Source organism: Sciurus carolinensis, chromosome 17 (genome assembly GCF_902686445.1).
Source record: "Sciurus carolinensis chromosome 17, mSciCar1.2, whole genome shotgun sequence".
NCBI lineage: Eukaryota > Metazoa > Chordata > Mammalia > Rodentia > Sciuridae > Sciurus > Sciurus carolinensis.
In genome coordinates, this window is record NC_062229.1 from 3791875 (window position 1) to 3810502 (window position 18628).

The following is an 18628-nucleotide window of genomic DNA, read 5'->3' on the forward strand; positions in this document are numbered from 1 at the left end:
CAGGCAGGGGGACAGAGGGCGGGACACAGGCAGAGCCGCAGACAGCTCCCCCTGCCACAGTCAGAAAGTCACGGCTCATACAAACAGGCCTGGTCACAGATGACGGACAGGTGGGGGAGTCAGAGGGTGGTGGCTTACTGCACCCCAGAGGGCTGCTTGGTGGCTTGACCTGGTCTGTCTGACTCCCAGATCTCTGCTCCCACCCTGGAGAAAGCGGAGCCCTTGGCGCCCATCTCCACCCCTAGGAGAAGCCCTCGCTGGCCGCGCAAGGTGATGAAGTGGACTCTTCAGACACAGGCCAGGTGAGGATTTATTTATTCATCCAGAGTCAGGCGGGGGAGGGGTGATGGGGGTGCTCCCTGACAGTGCTCCCGGGAAGCCGAGGTAAGGAGGCGCCCAGGGAGAGAAGTCAGGGAGGAAATGGGAGCTTAGGGGAACCAGAGAGGAGGCAGGGTGAGAGGGGTGCAGGGGCCCTGAGGTCAAAGGTGAGGCAAGATCAGAGGTGAGGGGAGGCTCTGAAGGAGGGGTCAAAAGTAAACCAGGGCTTATAGGTTCTTCAGGTGCCATGGGGGCTGCCTGTGTCAAGGGTGAGGGAGTCAAGGTCAAGGAGGGTCCCAAGGGCTGGAGAAGGTGAAGCAGGGCTTACAGGTGTGTCAAGCTGGAAGATCTCCCAGGGGATTTGGAGATAAGGTGGGGTTCAAGGGTCAAAGCTGGGCTAGGGTCAGAGATGAAGTGGCCAGAAGTGACGTGGACTCCAAAGGTATTGTTAGGGTCAGGGCAAAGAGATGCTGGTGGGGTCCTAGGATCAGGCTGGGTAGGGAGCTCACGGGGTCCTTGGGGTTGCAGGGGGCAAAGGTGAACGGTCAGAGGCCTCGTTGGGGGTGTGGGCAGACGAGAAGAGAGTGCGGGGGTCCTAGGCCACTTCCTCCTCCGCCTCCTCCTCGAACTCGCCCTCCTCGGCCGTGGCGTCCTGGTACTGCTGGTACTCGGACACCAGGTCGTTCATGTTGCTCTCGGCCTCGGTGAACTCCATCTCGTCCATGCCCTCGCCCGTGTACCAGTGCAGGAAGGCCTTGCGCCGGAACATGGCGGTGAACTGCTCCGAGATGCGCTTGAACAGCTCCTGGATGGCCGTGCTGTTGCCGATGAAGGTGGCGGCCATCTTCAGGCCGCGTGGCGGGATGTCGCACACGGCCGTCTTCACGTTGTTGGGGATCCACTCCACGAAGTAGCTGCTGTTCTTGCTCTGGACGCTCAGCATCTGCTCGTCCACCTCCTTCATGGACATGCGGCCCCGGAACACGGCGGCCACGGTGAGGTAGCGGCCATGGCGCGGGTCGCAGGCGGCCATCATGTTCTTGGCGTCGAACATCTGCTGGGTGAGCTCAGGCACGGTCAGCGCGCGGTACTGCTGGCTGCCCCGGCTGGTCAGCGGCGCGAAGCCGGGCATGAAGAAGTGCAGGCGCGGGAAGGGCACCATGTTCACGGCCAGCTTGCGCAGGTCGGCGTTGAGCTGGCCCGGGAAGCGCAGGCAGGTGGTGACCCCGCTCATGGTGGCCGAAACCAGGTGGTTGAGGTCCCCGTAGGTGGGCGTGGTCAGCTTGAGGGTGCGGAAGCAGATGTCGTAGAGCGCCTCGTTGTCAATGCAGTAGGTCTCGTCGGTGTTCTCCACCAGCTGGTGCACCGACAGCGTGGCGTTGTAGGGCTCCACCACCGTGTCCGACACCTTGGGCGAGGGCACCACGCTGAAGGTGTTCATGATGCGGTCCGGGAACTCCTCGCGGATCTTGCTGATGAGCAGCGTGCCCATGCCCGAGCCGGTGCCGCCGCCCAGCGAGTGCGTCAGCTGGAAGCCCTGCAGGCAGTCGCAGCTCTCCGCCTCCTTGCGCACCACGTCCAGGACCGCGTCCACCAGCTCCGCGCCCTCGGTGTAGTGGCCCTTGGCCCAGTTGTTGCCGGCTCCGGATTGGCCTGGGGAGGGGAGAGGAGCCCACCGCAGGCATTGACCCGAAGCCCCGCCTTCCACCCAGTCTACCCAATGCCTTCGGGACCCCAGCTAGTTGAACAAGAAGGATAAGGACATAAAATAACAATAAAAGGATCAGTAATTAAAATCACTATTACTGTTATTTTTAATCTGGTTTTTTTTGGGGGCGGGGACACTGGATATCAAACCCAGGGTCTTGCACATGCTAAGACCTGTTCTACCAGCCCCCAATTTTGTTTTTAATTAATTTTTGCAGTGCTGGGGATGGAACTCAGGGCCTTGAACGCACTGGGTAAACTCTCTACCACTGAGCTACACCCCAGCACCCCAAATTTATTTTTAACTGATACATTGTATACAAAACATAAAAATTATGCTTATTAATGGAGTACTACACATCCACGTGTGTATTCACTGCATAATTTTTAACTCAGGTTAAACATCTGTCTTCTCAAACATTCTTCATTTCTTTATGGTGAAAACATTCAAAATTCTCTCTTCTAGGTGTTTGAAATGTACAACACGTTTTTGTCACCCATGGTCACCTTACTGCACAAAAGCACAGATTACTATTATTATTAACTGCTTTGTCTGCTCCCATCCATGTTCTGTGTTTACCCAGTAGCCAGAGATGTAAAACCTAAATCAAATTGTGTCCCACCTTTGTTCAAAATCATCCCCAGATGCCCCTCCTTTCTTTTGCAGTACTGGGGATCAAACCCAGGGGATCTCCACTGCTGAACTGCACCCCCACCCTCTTTATTTTTATTTTGAGATGGGATCTTGCTAAATTGTCCAGGTAATTTGGAATTCTCCAGCCTCAGTGTCCCGAGCAACTGAATGACAGGCGTGCACCACTGAGCTTGGCTCCTCGACTCCTACACCTTTGGCCAGTAGCCCAAGTCCTCCCTGTGGCCCGTGAGCCCCTACATGACCTGCCTGGTCCCCCCTCCTTCTCTCCTCTCCTTTCCTCTGCTCCAGCCACATGGGCTCCTCCAACACGCCAGGCTTGAACCTGCCCTGGGGCCTTTGCATGGGATGTGCTCGGCTGGGAATGCTGTTCCCCCAGGTCTGCCCAAGTTCCTCCTTCAAGACTTCGTGGGGCTCGGCGAGGCCTTCCCTGATTGCCTAGCGTGGCTCGACCCCTTGACTTCTTACTCCTCTTCCCTGTGGTATGGACAAACCTGTTTTCTTATTGATCCTGTTTATTGCCTGGAATCTCATAGAGGAATGCAAGCTCCGGGAGGAAAAGGTCAAGCACTAGAATATTGGCTGTTATTATGGAGAACCTCTGCTTCCACCTGGTCCAGCTCCATCCTCACCCACCTGAAACGAAGGCCAGGTTGCCGCTACCCTGATCCAGGGCTCCTGCACGCCACCCGCACAACCCCACCGCTGTCTTCCCTGCAACCGCCAGAGGGCGCCCTTGAGCACCGGAGCCCCAGCCCTCCTTGGCTTTCGCCGCCCACAGGGTAAAAGACCAGGTCTTCCTCCCGCAGCCCTCAGGGCCCTACCCCACCTGCTCTGTCCCCTCCAGCCACCAGGACTTCCTCATTGTTTTCCTAACATGCTATGCTGGGTCTTGCCTCAGGCCCTTTGCACTGGCTGCTCGGGATTCTTTTTCCTTAGGTTTTGATACCTGGCTTCTTCCTCACCTTCTGCTCAATGTCACCTCCTCAGAGATGACAATCCCTACCCCAGATCTATGATGCATCCTCCTCCTCCTCCCACCCTTAAATTGTTTGATTTTTCTTCCCAATACCTGTCAGTGCTCAACCTTATGTATGCTGTGGCGTTGTTTATCTGAGCGTCTGTCTCCTGGCTGGAACATAACGGCAAGGAGAAAAAGGTCTTGGCTGTCCGGAATACAGTAGGTACTCCGTCCTTTTAGGGGCATTGAACATCCAAAGGCATGCCCTGATCTCTGAATCTTTACCCTGGTTCTCTGAGGTACATGTATACTTTTGGCAAGGGGCTACTGAACACAGATGTGCTTTACCACTGAGCTGCGTACCCCCTTTTTATCCTTTATTTTGAGACAGGATCCTGCTGAGTTGCTGAGGTTAGCCTTGCCCTTGTGGTCGTCCTGCCTCGGCCTCCCGAGTTGCTGGGATTACAGGTGTGCATCACAGTTATGTACTCTGTTTGCTTCCATTTTACAGGTAAAGAAATGGAGGTTCAGAGAGGCTAGCTCCTGTGTGAGAAGTCACACTGCAAGCAAGTAGGACAGCCAGGGTTGCAACCAGATGGTCTGGCCCGAGTCCACACTTTCAGCATGTGCCACAGAATCACTTGGCCCAACGGCGAGCCACCCATGGTCATGCAAGAAGGCCCCAGACCTCATTTGTGTGTCTTGCCACAGCCATTCCTGAGGACCTGTTAGGGGCCATGCCCACATTGGTGCATCATTATCTCTCAGAATCTTGGTACAGATCAGAGAGGGGAAGTCACTTGTCCAAGGTCACATAGCTTATCCTCTCAGTCTCTCGACTTCAGACTCAAAACTGCCATTCTCAGAGGAAAAGGTGCTGGGGTTCTAGGGGAAGGTGGATACTGGGACCTGAGGTCAGGGGTACATATGACCAGCCTGATCCTGAAAAGGGCTCCCGGGAAGGAGCATTACTGAGCATGACTACTCCCCTGGGTCTAAGTTCCAAAACCATGCTCATTGTCTGCATACGCTGTTCTTTCCACGTCCCTTGGCCAGTCCCTGTCCCACGCACCTTTTAGGTGGCAGGTGTTGATCATGGAAACAACAATAAATGCTTATTTACCACTTCCTCTGTGTCAACCTCTAAGTTCTTTACACACAGTGACAGCTTTAAGCCATCACCTCAGTCCTGAATAGATGATTCTATATCTCTGTTTTGAAGATGAGGAGCCTGAGCAACGGAAAGACCAAGGGGCCCATCCAAAGTCACCCAGCCGACCTGGTCCAGGGCTGAGCTCGACTCATGGATCTCTGCTGCAGGCTCCCCACCAGGATGTCAGCTCCAGGACCTGAGTAGGGGAGTGGGCCCTGCCAGCAGACGGCTCAGGTTGCTTTGTTCTCTGCTGCATCCCGGCTTCTGGTGCAGGCCTTGGAATATCGTCAGAGCTCATTAACTATTTGTCCAGTGCGTGAGTTGGCCGAGCTGGGCCAGTACCCAGGCAATCTGGCTCTAGCCCGGACTGTTCGCTAAAATGCCACCTCATCCAGGAAGCCTACCCTGAACCCTCTGCTGTATCCAATCCCTCCCCAGGACCTCCACAGTGGCCTGTGTATCCCCATCGTGTCCCTGACTGCTCTGTCTACTCTGGGACTCTGTGGTCACTGCTGACTCTGGTGCTAGGTATCGAGTTTCATCAAGACATCTGCGAGTGAGAGGAATAAGGGGCTCCTTTCGTTGGGCCCTACTCTTGGGACTCACCAAACACAAAGTTGTCTGGCCGAAAGATCTGGCCAAACGGGCCGGAGCGGACGGAATCCATGGTGCCAGGCTCCAGGTCCACCAGCACAGCTCTGGGAACATAATTTCCTCCTGCAGGGAAGCAGATGGAGGGCAGCTGGTGTGAGTGCCAGGAACCACAGGCACTTGGAGCATCCTGTCCCCTCCCAGCCAATCCACACCCCCACACCAGAAGGTGCCCCCTCTACCCTACCTGTGGCCTCATTGTAGTAGACATTGATTCTCTCCAATTGCAGGTCACTGTCCCCATGGTATGTGCCGGTGGGGTCGATGCCATGTTCGTCACTGATCACCTCCCAAAACTAGAGCCGGCAGTGATGGGAAGGGTTGAGGAAGAGGGGTCAGGTGGCAGGGCCTAGGACCCCTCACCAACCACCTCCCTAGCTGCAGCTCCCCCAACCCCCAGCAAGGTGACTGGAGACCTAGAGGTACAGGATGATGAGGCAGCAAGAAGGGAGAGGTGGGGGCGGGGTGAGGCAGTCAACACCGCAGCCCCCGCCTGCTGGTGCCAGCGCACCCTGGCCGCAGCCCGGAGGAGGGGCGCCGTCTCTTTGTGCGTGGAGGGGACAGTGGGCCAGCTGTGAAACCAGCTGTGGCCAGCGGACGGAAGGCTGCGCCTGCCCCCATTGACAGGCCTCTTTGTTCCCATCCTGGCCCTGCCCTCAGCGCCCCTCCCCCACCATCCCTGGGGCGCTGGCCTCCTAGGGACCCGGTCCCCCAAAGTCCTCGGTCGGAGAGCCTGAGGGAGCCGCGCACCCGGCTCTGCTCCCTTCGGCCCGGACCCCGCGCACCTTGGCCCCGATCTGGTTGCCGCATTGGCCGGCTTGCAGGTGCACGATCTCCCGCATGGTGATGGCGCTGCTGCTGGACGCGGCGGCAGTGTCGCGGGCGCTGGGAGCTGCGGCGGCGGCGGCGGAGCTCTAGCCCTGCGCCCCCGGGACGCCTCTATAAGAGCGGGCGGGGCTCGCGTCACCGCCGGCCGCTCCGCCCTCCAGTCCCGCCCCGGGACGGAGCGGCGGGTGTCGGGACGCTAGGGCTCCGGGGCACAGCCGGGGGCGCGCCAGGGTCCCTTCGCCCCACCCCGGGGCAGGGGGCGGAGGCCCTCCGGCGTCAATTCCCGGCTCCAGGAGCCACCCGGGCTTCAAGAAATGGGGCGGGGGCGGCGGGAGCCCCGCGTCGGCCGGAGCTGGAAACCCTGCCGGGCCCCGGCCTCGGCTTCTCGCCCCCATCTCCCATTGCATTTAGGTCTCTTTGGCCATAACCCTCGCGGTCGCCGGGAGTGGGGTGGAGCCGGGGCTCCCGGGAGGTGAGGTGGGGTGCTGGCAGCGGGCGTTGGTTTCGGAGGACTCGTCTGGAAGCGGCAGAGTAAGCAAGGCCACGAGTTTCTTTCCAGTTCAGGTTACACGCTGGTGGAAGCTGGTGGAGACTGGGGAACTGCGGGCTCCCCTGGACGCCTCTGCTTTGGGCTTCTTGCAGGTGGGGTCACCCCCGGCCTGGCCGAGCGAGGGGCATCAAGATCTGAGGCTAGAGCTGGATCACAGAGGTAGTGATGTGGGTTCCTCCCTCCAGTGTGAAGATTCATTCATTACAAATCATCTCCCCACCTTCACGTATTAGCTCTGTGACCTTGCTCAGGCCACTTCTAAGCCTGAGTTTTCCCCTCTGCAGGGTGGGGTCGTGCAGAGTTGGCCCTCCAGGGCTGCTGGGAGGGGCCGAGGAGATAGCAGGTACCAACTAGGGCTGCACCGTCAGCAATCAATTCTGTCTATCGCGATTACACTCATTACCCAGGGCTGGGCAAAACTTCCTGTTCTGCCCCTCAAGTGAAGGACAGACCTCCTGGGGCCACCTTGGGCTGGCAGCCTTCAGCTCTGCCCTCGGGATGTCTCCTCCTTAAGCCCCAAGACTCACCCACAGAAGAACTTGGGACTCTTGCAGGTTGGGCAATGCTGGCTATGTGGTTCAGCCCCTCACTTTGAGCAGTGGTTCTTAGTGTGTGTGTGTGTGTTTGTGTGTGTGTGTGTGTGTGTGTGTCTGTGTGTGTGTACATGTGTTCCTAGCATGGAGTGGGTAGAGGACAGTGCATTGGATACCCCCAGCACAGGGAATGATGGAGAGAATGATCCAGCATGGAATATCAGTAGGACTGAGGCTGAGAGAACCTACTTTATTATTTGGAGGAAAAAATTGAGTTCGACCCTTGACTTACACAATACATCAGAATAAATTCCTGATGTGTTAGATTTGCCTGCAAATGCCATAATTTTATTATTCTTTATAGCTGAGTAATATTCCATTGTCTATATATACCACAGTTTCTTTATCCATTCATCAATTGAAGGACATCTAGGTTGGTTCCACACTCTGGCAATTGTGAATGGAGCAGCTATGAACATTGATGTGGCTGTATCTCTGTAGTATGCTGATTTTAAGTCCTTTGGGTATAGGCCAAGGAGTGGGATAGTTGGGTCAAATGGTAGGTCCATTCCAAGTTTTCTAAGGAATCTCCATACTGCTTTCCAGAGTGGCTGCACTAATTTGCAGCCCCACCAGCAATGTATGAGTGTACCTTTTCCCCCTCATCCTCTCCAACACCTATTGTTGCTTGTATTCTTGGTAATCGCCATTCTAATCGGGGTGAGATGGAATCTTAGTGTAGTTTTGATTTGCATTTCTCTTATTACTGAAGATGGTGAACATTTTTTCATATATCTGTTGATTGCTTGTAGATCTTCTGTGAAGTGTCTGTTCATATCCTTAGCCCATTTGTTGATTGGGTTATTTGTGTCCTTGGTGTAGAGTTTTTTTGAGTTCTTTATATATTCTGGAAATTAGTGCTCTATCTGAAGTATGAGTGGCAAAGATATTCTCCCACTCTGTAGGCTCTCTCTTCGCACTGCTGATAGTTTCCTTTGCTGAGAGAAAGCTTTTAGTTTGACTCTATCCCAGTTATTGATTCTTGCTTTTATTTCTTGTGCTATGGGAGTCCTGTTAAGGAAGTCTGATCCTAAGCCAACAAGTTGAAGATTTGGACCTACTTTTTCTTTTATAAGATGCAGGCCGAGACCCCATCTTAAAAAGAGAAATTACTGACTCCTAAAAAGCTGCAAGATGAATGTACCAGTTTAGTATGATTTATTGTCATTTAAAAAATCAGACACAAAACCAGGTAGAAATAAGCATGAAAAGTCTGCAAAACAAAACATTTAAACATACTTATGTAGACAGATGCTCTGAAATTTGAGACTTCTCAGACATTCCTCCATGGTGGCTGGAGTAATCCTCCTAATTCTGGCTTCGTTGTAGATTCCAACTTCTACGTTATCTTCTTTTGCCTTTGCTCTTCAGATCTTGGGTTAAGATGGCTGTGTGGATGTCTTCTTCAAGTTCCAGAGCTGCATTATATCTTTTATCAGGAAGAGTCTCCTCTTTCACATAGTTCTATCCATGGTTATGGTTGTCCAGATGGACTTGAAACGTCATCTTGCACACACCTGACTGCATGCATACCTGCACCCAGGAGCTCTTAGAGCCAGCTGAGTCTGGAGAATGGGCTCTTGGTAAGTAAAAGGACTGCTAAACTGGTTCTCCAGCTCTGTGCACGGGCTCTCCATAATCTTTCCATGCCCTTCTACACCAAATGTGTATGCTTGGTTCGGGTCCATAGCTCTACTCTGCATACTCTGCATTCTGCTCACCAGGTAGACCAGATCCCCCAGGTGCTAGACCACGACATTTGCATAATTCCCACCAAAGGGAGTCCCCCAGTGACAGCAGCTGAAGCATAATCTGGACAGGTTTGGGGATGGAGGTGTGTCCCATGGCAGAGCACAGGCTTAGCATACATGACGCCCTGGGTTTATGCCCAGCATCAAACAAAACATCCCGCCGACCTGCCAGGCAGGCTGGAAGGAGTCTGTGGAGAGCTGTAAGCATGCTGTGCTCCCTCCACGGCCTTTCCTGCAAAAGCCCGCATTGTGCCTTCTGTGGTCCCCTCTCGTCCACAGGGTGGTGTTCCAAGACCTTAAGTGCCTGCCTGAAACTGGATAGTATCAACTCCTGCAGTTTACTGCCTTTTCCATCTTGACTAAGCTCTTTGATGCACCATGGCCATATCTTGCAATCTGAGATGTGACAGAAAAACTAACCTGATTTTTCCCCCTTCTTCACAACTTCACGGATAGACATTCATTCCTATCACAGATCTTAGTAACCCCAGCATGTGATTTTTTTTTTTTTACTTTCATTATTAAGTCAAGAACTTTCTTTTTTTTTTTTTTTAACTTGAAGGAAGCGCTACTCATTTTTTGGTGGTGGTAGAGCTGGAACCCAGGACCTCATGCGTGCTGGGCAAGCGCTGTACCAGTGAGCTTCACCCCTGGCCCAGCATTACTGCTCTTGTTCTTTGGAGTTATTATACCGTCAAATAACGTTTCCCTGAATGTAAGCACTGCAATACCTTGACAGTGCCACCTTGACTGAGATGACTTGTAAATGGCTAAAAGGCAGGTAGCATATACAGGGTGGATACGCGGAACAAAGGCCTGATTCACATCTAGGGTGGGACAGAGAGGGATGGCATGAGATTTTATCGTGCTACTCAGCACGGTGTCCAATTTAAAACTTATGAGTTGTTTATTTCTGGAGTTTTCCATTTAATATTTTCCAAGCACAGTTGAGCACAGGTAACAAACTGTAGCAAGTGAAACCAAAGATAAGTGAAAACTGTGGTATTTGTGTTTGGCATCCTAGGACTTCAGTCAGTCAGGTAATTGTGGAATGAAGAGTGTCTCGGCCGTGGAGTCAACTAAGTGAGGAATTCTTAGCCATGGGCAATTGTGCCCCCCAGGCGACACTTGCCTGGGTCTGGACATTTTCATCATTACAACTGGGGAATGCTACTGGCCTCTGGTGTGTGGAGGCCGGGGATGCTGCTTCACGTCTTTCAATTCACAGGACGTTTCCCAGAGCAAGACTTACTGGACCCCAAATGTCAAAGCCAACAGTGCCAAATGGAATGACTGTGATTGACAATTTTTAAGTTTTCTTTTTAAATATATTTTTATTTGTTAACGGACCTTTTTATTTTATTCATTTCTTTACATGCAGTGCTGAGAATCAAATCCAGTGCCTCGCACATGATTTGGAGGTGAAAAATAAAGAAAGAAAACGAAGTTTCCATTTTGGGGGTTGGAGACATGGCTCATTAGCAGGGCACAAGCTTATCATGTGCGAGGCCCTGGGATCCATCGCCAGCACAGGAAAAAGAGAATAGTGACAGAGCCAGACCTGGTTCCCAGTGTTTTCTGTGTATTTGCTGGCTTGTATTTTAGCCCATGGGGTCACAAACACAGGAGCGAGGTGCTCGTCCAAGGTGAGGGGACAGAGGCCCGGGAGGTGAGTGTCTCACCGTGGAGTCACTCGCTGTTGAAGCTGGGCACAGAGCCAACAAAACCTGCACGTTCTGGGTCCTTTATCACCACGGGAGGCTGCACGGGTTGTAGCCACATTGTCACTTGGTCTTAAAAAGGCCAGCAGTCCAATGGACTGTCTCTCAGGGGGAAGATGCTGCTGGTGTGGAGCAGCCATGTGATCGTCACCTGGCTCAGGCCTCTGTGTGTGTCACTGTGTCACTGTCTGCCCCCCCACGGAGCGGGGGTGCTCTGGGCTGGCTGCGATGCTGACAGTCGCTTCCAAGCATCTGAGTCTGCATTCCGTGTCCTGGGCCGGCAGATCCCTGGCTCTTTCCCAGAGTTTCCTCCCGCCTCACTGCCCAGCCTCAGACTTCTCCCTCAGCTGGGTCTTGTTTTCTTTCCCTCTGTCCTGGCAGAACTCAGCCCTGGGTGTGGACCCAGCCTGGCATGGGTCCTCTCCAGCTGTGGGCAGGGGGAGGGAGAGGGTTCTGGAAGTTACTGTTCTGGGGCAGAGATGCTGAATGAGTCTTCAGAAGAGAGAAGCCCTCCCAACTCCAGGGGCAGACACAAGCTCTGTGCACACAGTGCCTGGCACTGCTGGCACCAAGTACAGGGTGGGGGTGGCGTGGGGGTGTAGGGGACAATGGAGTGTCCTCTGGCCTTGCCGGGCCTGTGGCTGCCTCCTGCCAACACTCACCCCCAGATGCATACAGTGCATCCTGGAGGAGGCGTGCTCAGAGTGGAAGGATTTCCTGGGAGGTGGCAGGGGGAGGGCTGAGATCAGCAGGGCTGGGCAGGGTGGAGATGCTTCCTGAGATCTGTCCTCCCTGTCCACTGGCCTGGTGTTGGACATCAGCAGGGTGCCCAGTGCAGGTGTAGTTGGTGATGTGGTCACTGTTGCTGCTGAAGGAGCCAGGGCTCGGCAGGCACAGACAGGAAGTGGGGTCGCGGGTTCCCTGTGGTCATCTGGGCCATGCTGGTCAGGGAACAGCAGGAAAGCTACCACAGAGGAATGTAGACCATGACCACATGGGTGTAGATGGCGAGCTCACCTTTAGGCTGTGGACTCAGATCGTCTCTCTCAGGCTGATCTACTGGCTGCATGGGGTGGGCTGGGGTGGGGCACAGGGCACTGCTGGGAGCTGAGGGGAAATCCTCAATCTTTTGTCTTAGACAAGTTGCTTTTCACTAGGAGTTTTCTGTCAAACCAGGAAAAAAGGCAGGGCTTCTCATTTCCTCACCTGTAAAAATGGGCAGCTTTCCCCATCCCTGTGCTGGACAAGATTTCCTATTTTAAGAGGAAGGTGGCATGACCTTCCATTTCATCAAGAAAAGGGGTGGGGACATCTCCCTATTTTATGTCAGACACAGGCAGGATTTCCTGTTCCGTCTCTGACAGGGGTGCTACTTCCTGCCAGGAAGAGGGGCGGGACATCTTCCTATGTTATGCTGGACACAGGCAGGATTTCCTGTTCCCTCTGACAGGGGTGCTACTTCCTGCCAGAGTAGGAAGAGGGGCGGGACATCTCCCTATGTTATGCTGGACACAGGCAGGATTTCCTGTTCCGTCTCTGACAGGGGTGCTACTTCCTGCCAGAGTAGGAAGAGGGGCGGGACATCTCCCTATGTTATGCTGGACACAGGCAGGATTTCCTGTTCTGTATTTGAGGGATGGGACTTCTCTTACACCAGGAAAAGAAGATGGACTTCCCTTTCCACCAGGAGAAAGAGGTGGGAGGTTCCCCCTGTTTGGAAAGGGGAGATGTCCCAGCTCACCAGGAGAGGGGCAGGACTGCCTATGCCTTGTGCAGGATGGGCAGTCTGTTAGGGAAGGGGCTCAACCTCCCCTGGCTCCATGCCCTTGCCAGAGAGGTGGTGCTCCTTCCGTCTTATGTCAACAAGGGATGAGTCTTGAAAGCAAATGAAAGAGAACACAAGAAGAAAAAGACACAGAGACAGACCACCATGGATTGACTGGCGATGCTTTACGAAGCAGTGGAGGGGCACATTTTTAAGAGGAAAATGGCGACTGGCTACAACAAGGGTCTGAGCTTTATAGGGTTTAGCAGGGCCGGATGGTGGGAGGAGTTTGCCAGATACTTTTGGTGGGCAGGGGACCTTTGACAGATAAGGGACATTGGAAAAGGTCAGAGTCCTCAGTTTCCTCCCCGCCCCCTGGGGGCTGTAAGTTTCCACCTCCTTCAAGAATTACCTTTTCCTCAAAGGTTTCTTCTGCACCACCGAGCGTGGGAAGTTTCCATCTCAGTAGTAAAAGCGGAGGGACAACTGCAGCCTCAGGGCAGGGCTTTCCACTTTACTGGAAAAAGGGTGAAGTGCACAGTCACATGTCACTACCGGAGGCAGAGGTGGCAGCCTCTTTCCTCAAAGGCACCGGCCAAGAGGCCTGTGGCCATGAGTGCTGAGTCCTGCATGAAGCAACGGGACATCGGAGGGTATTTATTTGCTCATGGTATTGTTGCAGGAGCAGCCCTGGAAGCGGGGGCTTCAGGGTTCATGGTGGGGGCACTTGAAGCTTCCTCTCCTTAGGCCTTCTCTCCAGCTGGCTCCACAGCCCGGACACGGTGGGAGGCGGGAAGGCCGTGCAGGGGCCGTCCATGGGTGGGGTCCTCTCAGCTGTGTGAAGTGGTGGATGGGTCATCGTGGTACTCCTGGCAGGGGCTGTGTGTGCATGTGTGTGTCCTGGACTAGCCTGGTTTGCTGACTGGGCTGGGGCAAACTGTTGTGAATGTTGTGTGAACTGGGCCTGGGGATTGTCAACTCCTGACACCACCATCCCAAAGGGTGCTGGTTTCCAGCAGGTGCCAGCTTTCTGTCAGTTCTGCCCACCTCAAAGTTCTTCCCCAAGGTCTCCCACCCCTTTCTGCCACCCACTGAAGTCGGATAGAGCCAGGGAGCTGGGACCCAGCCTCTTGCAGCCCCTGACTCCCTCCCTGGGCTGGCTGTGCGTGGCACGTTGGTCACTGGCTCTATCCACTGTGAAGCTGGTGGGGGATGGCATGACATGTGGCAGTCAAATATTTAGACCCCAGGTGAGCACAGGTGAACAGATGCCAGACAGCACACCCATAGAATCCAACACAAATACTGACATAATATAACTACAGTCTAACCCAGGCACACAGTCTCAGATACACAGACAACAGTGTACACACCATACACATAGGTGGATTCAGATGCACGCCGGATACACAGAAACCACAGGATTCATCCTCAACCCAGGAGCATGCATAATCACAGGCTCCCACAGGTCACATACATGCCTCGGAGTCACCAGTCACGCACAGTAAATGACACACCTCCCCAATGCAACAGATCACCAGACAGCAAGGCACAGAGACCCAGAGAGAGACACGCATACTGAGCCAAATGCAGATACACGCTACTCTCAGACCCCAGGACAGACATAGCCAGATCTAATGTAGCCTCACGTGTGTGCTTACAAGTCATATATATACACCGTACACAGTACAACACAGAGCCAGGTACACACAAGCAGAATGTACACAGTCAAACACACACAGAGATATGCAACACACACACACACACATCCCCAAAAGAGTCAGTAGAGAAACCCAGGGGACAGACAGATGCACAGCCATATACCAAAAAAAAAAAAAAAAAAAGGATGGACACTTTTGTGGAGAGTCCCTTCTCTCCTGTTGACAGGAGCACACACTGATCCAGAGACCCACACGCGGATGAGGCAAGTACACACAATCACACACAGTAGGGCAGACAGCAGGCCCCCCAGTCTGGAGACCCTCGGATAGGACAGATTCCTCCACAGCTACTTGGATTTTGGATAAAGGGGCTCAAGGCTCGTGAGAAGGGGCTCACCCAGCACCCGACAGAGCACTTTCGAAGGCACCGGAGCTCAGTAGCAGAGTGGGTGGAGGGTGTGTGCGCAGGGCCCTGACCACGTGCGGAATTTGATGGACTGCGGAGTGGGGTCGGGAGCAAAGAGGTGGGTATACCCACGTGGACCGGGATTAGAGTTCACGAGCCGGGAGGGGCAAAGTGGGGAGAAGTCTGCAGGGAAGCTGAAGACCACCTCGGGCAGGGGCGGTATCCCATTTTAGGGCAGTACCTAGATCGCTAGTGGGGCGGGCCTCCCCAGGAAGGAATGGGCCTAGGAAACCGAGACCTCTCTCCATCGGTAGGGAGTTAACTACACACCTCCATCCCACACCAGGGGTGTGTCGGTTCAGGCGTGGGGTCTTGGTGTGAATGGGGACCTGAGGGAGTAAGACGAAGGAGCAGAGACTGGCAGGCTCTAAAGTCGCCAGTGGAGTCTGGAGAGGGATGGGGATGGTCTCAGACTTGGACTGGGAAGAGGGCGCTGCGCTCTGGAAAGGTGCACCCAGAAAAGGGGATAGGGTTTGAGATCAGAGATCACAGAGGGGCGGAGCCTGGCGAGAGGGTGGTGCAGGACTAAGGCGGAAAAGTGAGTCCGGCAGCACCCGCCGCGCCCCTTCCCGGGGTAGCAAGGGTGGGGAAGTGGGCGTGGCCTTGGGTGACTCGGTGGGGGAGACGGGGAAGTGGGCGGGACCCGAAGGCAAACAGTGGGGGGAAGTGGGCGGAGCCTGAGGAGAAAGGGAAGAATGACAGAGAAGTGGGTGGGATTCTTGTGGGAGGGGCCTAGAGAGAATGAGAGAGCAGGTGCTCTGGGGTCCGGGGAATGGGAAGGGCCTGGAGGGCTGGAGGCTGGGTAGTGGTCGGGGTTGCGGAGAATGAGAGAACGGGGAGGGGTGGGTCCCTGAGCAAGGCCCGCGAGGCTGACGAAGCGGGGAGGGGGAGTGGGCGGGGCTAGGGAGAAGGACAGGGGAGCGGGCGGCGGGGGAGGTTTGGGTCGACCCTCGAAGTGGCGGCCCGCCTTTCTGCTGGCTCCACAGGCCACCGCCGAGTCAGTGTTGGCGGTCCCGGCTGGGCGCTGGGTGTTCCAGATCTTGGGTGATGCTTCGGGGTCACTTTCCGGCTGGGAGCCCCGGGCTGGCGGGATCCTCGACTCTGTCCAACCCGCTGCCCTCGCCGCCCTCGTCAGACCGGGGCCGCCCGATGGGAGTCGGCCTCGGGGCCCCCCTCGTTCTCAAGGCTCCGGAAGCAGCACCGGCCGGGCGGGGACGCGGAGCTGCAGTGTGACCGCGGGGTGTCTTCGGTCCCACGGTCCTCCCAGCTTCCAGCTCAGTCTGCTGCCTGTTCCCACGTCCAGGGCTCTGTTTGATCCGGGTCCAGCCGCTCATCTGCGACCTCCCGCGTCCACGCCCTTTTGTCCCCAGACTGTGCATGTGACTTTCGGAAGACCCTGAGAACTTTCCCACCTCCCACCGTGGAACCCCCCACGCGTCTTGGCTCCGGGGTACTTTCTCTGTCCAGCTCCGGACTGAAGCTAGGGTCCACCAGGGGGCGCTCGCTGCCTTCCCTGGACCCCGCTGAGGAGAAAAGGGACCCAGATGTGTGGACTCCGGGTTCCTCAAAGGAGAGAGTGGAGGGCCAGGTCCCCACATGGGGTGGCTTTACTCTCCTATAGGAATATGGATCTCAGGTGGTGTGAAGGGTGGGAGCTGGGGTCCCAGTGGACAGGATGGAACTTGGGTGGCACCTAGGGGTATGGATCTTGGGTGTTCTGTACTTGGGTCTTCTCTGGGAGGAGGTGGATCTTTGGTGGCCTCCGGTTGACCTAGATCTCTTCTGGGGATAGACATATTTTTTTATTTTATTTTTTTGTGGTCCTGGGGATTGAACCTAGGGCCTTGTGCATTCGAGGCAAGCACTCTACCAACTAAGCTATATTCTCAGCCCTAGGCCCTGGTTTTTATGGCTGTTGCCTCTGTGTTCCTGTTTATTTGGTTATCTGTGCACCTTTCAAGACTGATCTGTTTTAGTGTGTGTTCGTCTCTGATTGCATATCCCAGAGTCCTTGGATCTTCTCAAGACTGTGTAATAGTGGGTATGTGTGACTGTAGATGTTCCTGTGTGCCCTGGGCCTGGGGTTCTGTGTCTCCCTACTCCCCATTTTGATGGTGTGCATCTGTAATTTTGAATTGTCTATCTTTTTTTGTGTGATCGTGTATTTGCCCCAACTATGTGCCATATGTAACTTCGTGTGGCTATGTGTGACTCCCCCTGTGTGTCCATGGTTGTGTGTCTGCATCCAGGTGTTTGTATCGGTGTGAGTGATTTCCTGTGTGCCTATACTGTGACTTCTGTGTCTACTTATATGTGCGTGATTGTGTAATCCTTAGTGTGTGTCCTTGTGGGTGTCTGTGGCTAGCCATGGTGCCTGCCCCCTTATCTGTGATTGTGTCTCTGGGTGTCTGTCTCGGTATGTCACTGTGTGTGTGCACTGTGTATCTCCATGTCTGTTTTGGTACCTATGTGATTGTGTGTCTGATGGTGAGTTCTGTTCTCACTATCACAGTGTGCTTGATTATGTACCCTGTGTCCATGTGTGGGTTTTTCGTGTGTGTCTGTGGTTAGTTCTGGTGCTTGCCCTTGTGTTCTGCGATTTTGTGTCTAGGTCTGTGTGATTGTGTGTGTCTGCATGGTGTGTCTTTTTTTTTTTTTTTTTTTTTTTGGTACCAGGGATTGAATCCAGGGGCACTAAACCACTGAGCCATATCCCCAGCCCTTTTTTGTATTTTATTTAGAGACAGAGTCTCCATGAGTTGCTTAGGGCCTCACCAAGTAGCTGAGACTGGCTTTTAACTCAAGATTCTCCTGCCTTCAGCCTCCAAAGCTGATGGACTACAGGTGTGTGCTACCGTGCCTGGTGGTGTGTCTGTTTTGGTTTGTGTGATTGTATATGTCCCAAAGAGATATCTTTTGTGTCTCTGTGTATGTGATTGCCCAGTGGCTGCCTCCCTTGGGGGGGTTGGAGAGTCCCTTGTAGGTGGTGGCCCTGCCGGGGTTCCCTTTCCGAGGCAGATCAGCTTGTTTCCCAGCAGTGAGCTGACTGGTGGGCCCCATGGAGGGGTCTCTGGGCCCTGCCCAGTGCCCCCCGCCCCATCCTTCCACAGCCTGTAGCAGAGAAATACCATTTCCTGTTTGATGTTTGATGTCATTGGTGCTAAGTTTTCCTTTCTTCCAAACAGCTGTGACCAGGGTTTCTTTCTTGGTGTGTGTACAGTTGACCACGATTCTGTGCTAAATGTAAAAAAAAGAGAGATAAAAAGAAAACCCCCAAGCCTGTGGAAACTGCAAGCAGGCACAGTCCAGTGCAGCAAAAAGCTTCCTACCTTCACACCCCCGGCTCCCCAGTTTTTGCATACCTTCCAGAAATATTTTATACAAATAAATCTGCGCTCTGAAACAAAGCCTTCACCTTCTCAACAGCCAGTGGCACCTTGCTTTGTGTTCTCTCTCAGCCCCTAGAGATCTCTATCGAGGCCTGGAGGGATGAGTCAACCATCTTCGCTGCTTGATCAGCGGACTGAGCCTACAACGATTCCACCATTTCCCTGACGACTGTTGAGGTCATTTCCATTCTGAACAGTTTTGCAACAGATACCTCTGTCTGTCTTTTTACCGAGACATTGGCGCTGGTGTTGGACCTCAGTGGTTTGTTGACAAGATCAAGTCTTGCGCAGTCTCCTGGAGACACCAGACTCCTGGCCCACTGATGGCCAACCATACTGAACAACCGCTGTGGGCCAGGCTCTGCTCTGGCTTCCAGATTCTGAGCCACAGTCCCTGGAGGTGGTTGCTGGTGTTTGCTCAAGGCGTTTGCTCAAGCTCCTAGAGGCAGCAAGAGGCTAGGC

At 54.2% G+C, this 18628-nt stretch overlaps 1 protein-coding gene and 1 long non-coding RNA gene across 2 annotated transcripts; one reads left to right on the forward strand and one right to left on the reverse strand.

Annotated features, from left to right (window-relative positions):
* Positions 1–298: 298 nt before the first annotated feature.
* On the reverse strand, positions 299–6386 carry Tubb4a (tubulin beta 4A class IVa). Its single transcript, XM_047531533.1, has 4 exons — positions 6228–6386; positions 5630–5738; positions 5398–5508; positions 299–1971 (listed from the first exon to the last, which is right to left on the reverse strand). Exons 1-4 carry the CDS (start codon positions 6282–6284, stop codon positions 914–916), a joined length of 1335 nt encoding a protein of 444 aa, XP_047387489.1. The 5' UTR covers positions 6285–6386; the 3' UTR covers positions 299–913.
* Positions 6387–6559: 173 nt separating this feature from the next.
* LOC124968784 (uncharacterized) lies at positions 6560–10431 on the forward strand. Its single transcript, XR_007105842.1, has 3 exons — positions 6560–6801; positions 8785–8996; positions 10189–10431. It is a non-coding gene; the product is annotated as an uncharacterized LOC124968784 (long non-coding RNA).
* The last annotated feature ends 8197 nt before the right edge of the window (positions 10432–18628 follow it).

Excerpts from the sequence above, each read along its gene's own strand:
- Tubb4a (XM_047531533.1), bottom strand. The coding sequence starts at position 6,284 with ATGCGGGAGATCGTGCACCTGCAAGCCGGCCAATGCGGCAACCAGATC. Across the intron at positions 5,509-5,629 it reads CTACTACAATGAGGCCACAG|GAGGAAATTATGTTCCCAGA; the intron begins GTAGGGTAGAGG and ends GCTTCCCTGCAG. Across the intron at positions 1,972-5,397 it reads GCCAGACAACTTTGTGTTTG|GCCAATCCGGAGCCGGCAAC; the intron begins GTGAGTCCCAAG and ends TCCCCTCCCCAG.